General features: G+C 45.9%; 1 protein-coding gene across 2 annotated transcripts; it reads left to right on the plus strand.

Annotated features, from left to right (window-relative positions):
- APEX2 (apurinic/apyrimidinic endodeoxyribonuclease 2) lies at positions 1-9,069 on the plus strand. Of its 2 annotated transcripts, XM_007094069.3 has the most exons (6): positions 1-288; positions 1,304-1,387; positions 3,398-3,578; positions 4,106-4,252; positions 4,995-5,064; positions 7,789-9,069. In XM_007094069.3, the coding sequence occupies exons 1-6, from the start codon at positions 132-134 to the stop codon at positions 8,692-8,694; spliced, it is 1,545 nt and encodes a 514-aa protein (XP_007094131.2). In that variant the 5' UTR covers positions 1-131; the 3' UTR covers positions 8,695-9,069. The 2 variants fall into 2 exon arrangements, with proteins under 2 accessions (XP_007094131.2, XP_042830014.1); XM_042974080.1 differs by lacking the exons at positions 1-288; positions 3,398-3,578 and having other exon boundaries at positions 1,303-1,387.
- Positions 9,070-9,478: the final 409 nt, after the last annotated feature.

Raw genomic sequence — 9,478 nt, forward strand, 5'->3', positions numbered from 1 at the left:
CGACGCTGTTGTGGCGCGCAGGAGAACGCAGGCGCCATTACGCGCGGAAGGCAGAACTTGGCCAGGTTGAGGTTGTCCCGCCGACCTGTGGCCCCTAGGTTGGGCGCGCACTGTGAGGCGTTGCAGTCAAGATGTTGCGCGTGGTGAGCTGGAACGTCAATGGGATCCGGAGCCCTCTGCAAGGGATGCTATGCGAGGAGCCCAGCAACTATGCCGCCATGGTCGTGGGGCGCATTTTGGACAAGCTGGACGCCGACATCGTGTGTTTTCAGGAGACGAAAGTGACCAGTGAGCGCTCAGAAGTCCAGGACCCATACCATACTTTACCTTTTCTACCAACTTTTGCCCCCTGCTTATTATCATTTTATTTTCCTATTTCTCTATCCGTAGAGTCCTCTTAGACACGGTTCAGAATCCTGATCCCCTCCCCCTTAAACTCCTATCTCTCACGCCAGCTTTATGTCTTAATTCCCACTTCATCTCCTGTCCTCCGCAGAACCTTAATTCCCTCACCCTTGTAACCTTCATCCTCGCTCAGATCCCCTAATTTCCACTCATTATCCTGTCCCAGATCAGTACTCCAAATTTACAATTTCCACACCCTGTCCAGCTCCAACTCTCAAATTAGAACCCCCAACTCCCCTTCCTTGCTCCCAGCTTAGATCCTTTAATTTCCACCCCACCTTTGCCCTCAGTTCAGATTATCTAATTCCTTCCTTTTTACCTCTCCTTCTCAGATCCTCAGCTCTCCCCTCACGTCCCCTATTTCTCTACCCCCATCTCTCCTTCCCAGACTCAGAACCTTATATCATTTTTATCACATGTCCCACCCCAAGATTAGATCCCCTAAGTTACCTCTCTCACACACCCTAGCTCAACACCCCCCATTCCTTCCCTCTCCCATGCACCCCCTCTAAGACCCTCTAACTACATTTCCCTCCATCCCCAATTCAGATCCTCTAATTGCCTCCTTCTCATACCTCCTATTCCTAGCTCAGATTCCCAGTTCCGTCTCCCATATTCCCATTCCCCACCTCCAGCTCCCTCCATTAACCTAATCATTAGCTTCCTCTCACCTAATTCCCTTCCTCACATTCCATAGCCTCCCCCTCCTTATATCAATTTCTTCTCTAGTCCCTACCTTTCTAGCTTCTCCTCTAATCATAGATATTTCCTCCCAACTCTGGCTCTGATGTGTACAAGGAATTAGCCTACAACTGTTAATTACAGACCTTTGTGTATCTGGGGCTTTACTTTAGGGTTTTTTTCCTTTGTTTGTTTATTTGTTTGTTTGTTTTTGCAGGGGATGTGCTGACAGAGCCCCTGGCTATCACTGAGGGCTATAACTCCTATTTCAGCTTCAGCCGCAGCCGCAGTGGCTATTCTGGTAAATGGGGCTTTCTGGGGACTTAAAATGAGTGATGGAGGCAGTTCCGGGGGAGTTTTCCAATATTTGATGAGAAGGTCGTAAGAAACTCGGGTTTTTCTTAAGTTTTTTTTGAAATTACAAAGCTACTTTTAATACTTTGGGGTGAGCCCCACAGGAATAAAAATACTGGGAAGGTGTAACCCCCTCACCCCCAGGATGATCCAGGGGAAAAAGAGGCTACCTGAGGGGAAGGAAGTACAAAAGGGACATGCTGCAAACTCAGGGCAAAGGGAATGCCATCTGTGCTGGAACCTGTGAGAAAAAGCAAACTTTGGTGGGGCTGGCTCCAGGCACACAGGGAAGGGCAAGAGGATTGGACACAAAGATACATGGATTCCTCCTTCTTCTCCTTAGCCTTTTTCTGCTTCTGCTGAATGATCTCAGAGTCCCTCTGCATGCGGGTAGCAGCAGAAGCCTGTCACTCTCATTCTTTGGACTTTCCCTTAAACCTATTCACTCTGCTTTTTCATATTCTGGCTGGTGAGCTAGCTGGTTACCATGGGTCATGGTGAGGGCAGTGGCTCTGGCCTGCGTCTTTTGCATCCCCTAATTCTGTTCAATGTTGAAGGTCCCCAGGCTGTTAATCCGCAGAGCTAAAGTCACATAAGATTATGTGAAGGATAGTTTTTATGTATAAAATTATTCTATTGGACTTTGGAAGCAATCATGTGGTAGTAAATTGTATGAGCTCTAGAGCCAGACTGCCTGGGTTTGAATCCTGTTTCACTTCCTAGCTGTGTACCCTCTGGCAAGTTACTCAACCTCTACATGCTTCATGTTTCCAGCTGAAAAATGGGAGATAATGCCTACCTCCTAGAGCTAGTATAGGCATACTTTGTTTTGTATGTATATATAGTATGCATGTATATTATATGTATATATGTATATATATATTATATGTATATATAATACTAATATATAAATTTCTATATAAATAAATATATAACATGAATTTATATATCTATATATAAATATACATATATATATAAAGTACTTCACCTTGTGTTTTGCAGGTATTGTGTTATTTATTTATTTATTTTAATGTTTATGTATTTTGAGACAGAGTGTATGTGAGCAGGGGAGAGGCAGAGAGAGAGTGAGAGAGAGAATCACAGTAGGCTCCATGCTGACAGCACAGAGCCCAACATGGGAGGGCCTCAATCTCAGAAACCGTGAGATCATGACCAGAGCCAAAATCAAGAGTCAGACACTTAACCAACTGAGCCACCAGGTGCCCCAGATACTGCATTTTTTGTAAGTTGAAGGTTTTATGGCAATCCTGTGTTGCAAGTCCCTTGGCACCATTTTTCCAGCAACACTTGCTCACCTCATGTCTCTTTGTTAGTTTTTGGTAATTCCTACAATATTTCAAACATTTTTATTACATTTGTTATGGTAATCTGTGATCACTGCTTGCAGGTTGGAAAAAGCTCAGGTTAACAGGTTAGCACTTTTTAGCAATAAAGTATTTTTACGTAAGGCATATACGTTGATTTTTTTAGACAAAATGTTATACATTTAATAGACTACAGCATAGTAACAACGTAACTTTTATCTGCACTGGGAAACCATAAATTTCATTTGACTCGCTTTATTACAATATTTGCTTTATTGTGGTCTGGAACTAAACTCGCAATCTATTGGGGTATGCCTATACAAGGATTAACAAATTAGTCCATGTGATAATAATAGGTAACACTTTTTGGGTATTTACCATGTGTCCATGTAAAACACTTAGAATATTAACTGTTATTAATTCTGTGGCTTTTTTAGATGAAGGAACTCAGACTCCATGGTTTGAGTAGAGTTGCCTTGGGCTCTTGGAGCCATCCATGGCCCTTGAGTTGGGAGGGTTGTCATTACAGCCACACTTGATGAAGATGTCTAAGGTGACCTATGTGAGGACAACAAGCTGTGCAATAGGCTGCTGGCTTCTAGGTCTGCTCAGAGTACCCTGTCTGTCTCCAGGTGTAGCCACCTTCTGTAAGGACAGCGCTACCCCTGTGGCTGCTGAAGAAGGCCTCAGTGGCCTACTTGCCACTCAGAAGGGGGACGTGGGTTGCTATGGAAACATGGATGAATTCACCCAGGAGGAGCTTCGGGCTCTGGATAGTGAGGGCCGGGCCCTTCTCACACAGCACAAAATCCGGTAATAGTTCACATCCCCCTGTCACTGGCTTCTACTCTGAGTATGGTCATTCTGAGTCTTGCCTTAAAAAACATGTACTCATCATGGAAAACTTCCCAAATTTACCTTTCTTGGACTCTAGTTCTATCTGGGCTATTCCTGTGTGACATTGGGCCAATCATATTCCCTTCTGAGCTTTGAGTTCCCCATCTCTACAGTGGGGAACTGCAGGAGGTCCAGCTCTCTTATTACCCAGGCACCTCAAAAGCAATTTGGCAACTCATCACCCCCAGGTTGCTCTCTTTCTGGGTGTCTTGTTGTGAATAGCAGCACCATCATGTGGTTTACCTGGGGGTCATTCTAGATGCCCCTCTCTTTTGCCTTATCTGTAGTCAGTCCCCATGTCCTGTGCATGCCAGCTCATTCATGTCTTTCTGTTGCCTTCTTCACATCCATCCCACAGACAGCTATTAAATGGAATCCACATGGTATGGGGAGGGAAAGCTTGGAAATGACCTTTTTGGTTGGGGGGGGTCTCTTCTCCCCAGCACATGGGAAGGGAAAGAGAAGATCTTGACCCTAATCAACGTGTACTGCCCCCACGCGGACCCTGGGAAACCTGAGCGGCTGGCATTTAAGATGCGCTTCTATAGCTTGCTGAAGATCCGAGCAGAAGCCCTCCTGGCAGCTGGCAGGTATTGTAAACCTGGGAAGTACTTGAGCTTGTTCTAGGTACACAGCCTATTTAGGTGTCAAGCTTTATTGGAAGGAATATGGGGTCTTTGTCTTTTGAGGTCCTTTAAAGCCTAGATGGAGACACCAGCATGCCTACCTGAATGGGCCCTGCTCTGTATGAGCTGTAAGGACCAGAAAAAGTGATACAAATATGGGTTTTATTCTCAAATATCTCTGAGCACCTATTCTGGTTCCTTTTACTCACTATGAGCCCCAAGTCTAGTTCTGGTTTTATTTTCTCTTTTGTTAAGTGAATGTATGAATTCCTACCTCACAGAATAGTTTTAAGGATGGAATGAGACAAAGAAAAAGTGCCTGGAAGCAAATGAAAAGTCTTGTCCCAGGGAAGGACAGGAAAGTGAGGGTGGGTTAGAGTAATCAAGGGATGCTTCCTAAAAGAAGTAGTACCTGAGCTCAACTTTGAAGGACCAGAAAGATGCCTTAGGTAGAGATCAGTGAGACAATCATGTCAAATAGGGAATGATGTCATCTTTGGAGATCAGAATTGGGTTGGTCAGACATAAAACATGGTAATCTTGTGGTAAGATTGGAGAGGTAGGCTGCTATGCATTGCTGTGGGTTCCCACCTTGGCATCAAGGTGGGAAGTGGCCAATCTTGGGCCCAGGGGAAAGTACATGGGCCAGAACTATTGCTTCCCTTTCTTGAATGTCTAGTTGATAATCCCATATCATGTTTTTCAGCCATGTGATCATTCTGGGTGACCTGAATACAGCCCACCGCCCCATTGACCACTGGGATGCAGTCAACCTGGTAAGGCTCTTCTAGGCCCCTGCCTTATTTCTTTTTTTTTGTTTGTTTCTGATTGGGTTTCTGTTTAGCCAACCAACCAATGCTGGATTTTGGGGCCAAGGATAGCTTCCTTCATGGAAAAGCAGAGCTTAGTTTGAAATACTATTCTCAAAGCACTGAGGATTATTCATTCAGAAGACATTACTGATCTTGCCCTTGGCTTGGTCCTGAGCCATGTGGGGGGGACTCAGTTACCAGTCAGTACTGGCTCTTGGACCCTCAGAGGGCTCAGCATGGTGATGGGCTATGGACATATGACCAGCCAATTACAGAAAGGTATCTTCAGGCTGAAGCAGAGATGGCAGGCCAGGAGTCTAGGCGTGCCTGGAGAAATGGGATTCCTGAGCCAACATAGACATTAGGGAGGCACCTGGAAATGGTTGGATTTTAAAAGATAAGTAGAACAGAGCTTTGGGGTGGAGAAAGCAAAGCATTCTAGCATGAACAAAGGCTGCAAGGTGAGAATTTGCCTGGTGTGCATGGTGAACTGCAAGTCCCATTCTTGTTAGGCAGTGACATGGAAAGGGAGGTGAGTGGCCAGAGATGGGGCTGGAGAGTCCTTTGGGGGCCAGATTTCAAGGTCCTTGAACTCCACATTGCTTTGATCATTTCTCTAATACCGTACCTGGTTTCTTGCTCATGAACCTTCAATACCTCCCTGTTACTTGTGCAATGCAGAGAAAACATCTAGGCCTGGCATTGAAGACTTTTTCTGGTCTGTGCCCAGTCTCCATTTCCATCCTCAGTACTCCTACACACTCCATCCACCGTAGACAGATCGTCTCCTCTCAGTCCATTGCAAAAGTTATTCTCATTTTGGCCTTTCTCACTGTACCATTCTGTCTTTTTTTCTTGTATGAACGTCTCATCTCTGAGTGCCTCTAGGCTGATGGTTCTCACCCCGATAGCACATTAGAATGAGGAACTTTTACAAGAGTATCAATATCTTGGTGCCACCCAGACCGATTAAATCAGAATCTTTTGGGCGTGGGGCCAGAGCAGCAGTATGTTTTAAAAGGTCCTAGGCTGATTTTATTGTACAGTCAAGCTTGACTAGAATCTATAAGCCAGTTCCCAATTTGCCTTATAAGGGGAGTGATCAGTAACTTATGCTGGCATAGTCCAACTCAGTATTGGGTATGGCTCAAAGAAGGGGCTGTAGGAAGATTCCTTGATTAGTTTGCAGAAGAGCCACATAAACATAGATGTGGCTTCTAGCTGGGAAAATGAACAGAAATGAGATAATGAACGAATGGTGGTGGTTGTGTGTGGTGGGGAAGAGAGTGTACATTACAAAGCCTTCAGTCCCTCCCTACCTTATTCCTCATCAGGCATTTACTCAGTCTGTTCTTTCTGCTTCCTGAGATAGTTTATATAACTTTATACCTTTTCTTCTTAGTTCAGAACTGTTGTAGATCTCAAAAGTGCACCTCTTCTTCCTTCTGGGTAAAGAGAATTAATAGTACCAGGTCACATGACAAGCACAAACTTTCCAAAATAGCAGAATATGTCCACTTCCTAAAAGACTGGCTCTTTTAGTCTTTTTTTTTTTTTTTTAATAAGCTCCATGCCCAACATGGGGCTTGAACTCAAGACCCTGAGATCAAGAGTCATATGTTCTACTGAATGAGCCAGCCAGGTGCCCCGGCTCTTCATCTCCCTAAATGGCACCATTATTCCCTTGGCTACTCCAACCAGAAGTCTGGGAGTTGTGTTAGTATTGTTCTTTTCTATCCCCCCCATCCCACATTCAGTTGATCAGTGAGTACTATTGACTTTAGTTTCAAACCATCTCTTAATTTCATTTCTCTTTGTCTCCTCAGGCCCTACTCTAGTCTGAGTGATTATCCTCTCTTGCTTGCATGGACTATGATAGTTATCCTACTGGTCTGCTGGTCCCCAGTCTGGTCTCCCCTCAAGTCTTTTGGGTACACTGCTCCCTCTCTCCACAGGCCCATTACAGAGGCTGCCCTCTCAATTTATAACACCCTCTGCCTGGCTTGCTCTTGCTCAGCCTTCACTTCCCAGCTCTAGATCACTTTTCAGGATGAGTTCAGGTTTCTACTTTGTCCCTAGCATCATGCCTGGCAAATAATCTGTGTTCTTTGAATGTTTTTCATTGAATGAGTGGGTGGGCAGGGGGATTGGATGGATGGATGAGTTGGGGATCAGAGCCAAAGGAAGTACTTAGGCATAGATTTGTGGAGCTCTTCAGCTGAGGAGTTGGTGGGGTAGAGGGAAGATGGTCTGTGAGGCTTCTGACACACACAAGATAAGGCAAATAGTTCCAGAGGGTTTAAATGAAAAGGGTAACAGTCTTCTTAACTCCTAATCCCAGTCCTACTTCCTAGAGGTAACCATTTTTAGCTTTCTGCTTTCCATCCTTTTGGGAGCAGTTTGAGAATTGCTTTGATAAAGCAAACAACAAGCTTTCAGATTTGGCATTTATGGATCAATGCAAGGCAAATGTAGCCTGATACAGAAGGAAAAACAAACATGGGCTTTTAAATAAGTAAGGATGGGAATTGAATCCCAGCTCTGCCAGTTCTGGACTGTGTGACCCTGAGTATTAGTCTTCTTTGGAACAATCAAGTTTTCTCATCTGAAAAATGAAGCAGTTGGTTTTAAGTCTCTTCCAGGTCTAGGCATCTAGTTTTGCCTGTCTTCCTCTTTCCCCTTTGCCAGGAATGCTTTGAAGAGGACCCAGGGCGCAAGTGGATGGACGGCTTGCTCAGTGGCCTGGGATGCCAGACTGGGTCTCATGTGGGGCCCTTCATTGATAGCTACCGCTGCTTCCAGCCAAAGCAAGAGGGGGCATTCACCTGCTGGTCAGCAGTCAGTGGTGCCCGGCATTTGAATTATGGCTCCCGGCTTGACTATGTGCTGGGGGACCGGACCCTGGTAATAGACACTTTCCAGGACTCCTTCCTACTGCCTGAGGTGATGGGTTCTGACCATTGCCCTGTGGGTGCAGTCTTGAGTGTGTCCTCTGTGCCAGCAAAAGAGTGCCCACCTCTGTGTACCCGCTTCCTCCCTGAGTTTGCAGGCACCCAGCTCAAGATCCATCGCTTCCTAGTTCGTCTCAAAGATCCTGTGTTCAGGCATTCAGCACTGAAACTCAACAATAAAACCCAGGTACAGATGCACCAAAACAAAGCCCGTGTGCGCTCAACCAGGCCTCGGCCAAGTCAAGCTGGCTCCAGCAGAGGCCAAAAAAACCTGACAAGCTACTTCCATCCATCTTCCAGCCATCCCCAAGCTTCTCCTAACTTGGAACTTCCTAGTGTGGGTGCCCTCATGACCCCAAAGACGTCAGAAAAGGAGGTGATGACCAAAGTGGTAGAGGGGCAGGCCAGTGCTTCAGAGGCCAAGGATGAGAAGGAGATACGGACCTCTTTTTGGAAGTCTGTGCTAGGGGGGCCCTTGTCCATGCCCCTCTGTAGGGGCCACAGGGAGCCATGTGTGAGGCGAACTGTGAAGAAGCCAGGACCCAACCTGGGCCGCCACTTCTATATCTGTGCCAGGCCCCAGGGTCCTCCCACTGACCCTTCCTCCCGCTGCAACTTCTTTCTTTGGAGCAGGCCCAGCTGAATCAACTCAGGCCTAGGGATATCTATCATGGTTAACCCTGTATATACTCAGGCTAGCCCCGTCCTAGGCTACCTCTTCCTCCCCCAAGTCCTTCTCCTCTTCTTCCACTTTCCTCAAGGACCCTTCCCTTTCCTCTTTCTCTTCCTCTTCCTTCTTTAAGTCCTCTCTTACTCTTTCTTCTTCCTGCCTAGCTCCTCCTCATTGGTGAGCTACTTGTTTGTGCCCTGTTGCTGTGACCCAATTCCCCACTGTGCTTCCCACCTTCCTGTCAGAAGTACACAGGAACCAATTGCCGCAGAAAGTTGGTTTTAAACCCCTTTATTCCTTGCTGACAAATATATCTGTTCCTAAATAAAGTCTGTTTTTATTTTAGCATACCATGTCATGTACACAATTTGGATATGCTCCATGAAGTTGAGTTAGAGACATTATCTCAACACTGGATTTCCCAGCGGCCTGTAGCCTGATGATACAACTCCTAGAGAGAGGGGAGGAAGGAAGAGTGGTATTCACTATAATGGTGCTCTGTTGAGTTGTAGGGGTTCCTTGCACTGCTGAGGTTGGATCAGCAAGGGAGGTGGGTGTGGTGTGTTAGAAAGCTCAGGTGGATTGTGTAGCCTTAAACTGGCACTTCCCAACTGGTGTGTTCCACAGTTGCCACAAATGTATTATAGGGTGGAAAGAAATGGCCTTAGAGTTTCCAAGCAGGGCACAAATGTCAGGAGAGATTGCCTCCTAAGCAAGTGGTGTCATTAGTTCACCCAGGAGTCCCATGCAAATGTTT

The sequence above is a fragment of the Panthera tigris genome, chromosome X (assembly GCF_018350195.1).
Source record: "Panthera tigris isolate Pti1 chromosome X, P.tigris_Pti1_mat1.1, whole genome shotgun sequence".
Taxonomy (NCBI): Eukaryota; Metazoa; Chordata; class Mammalia; order Carnivora; family Felidae; genus Panthera; species Panthera tigris.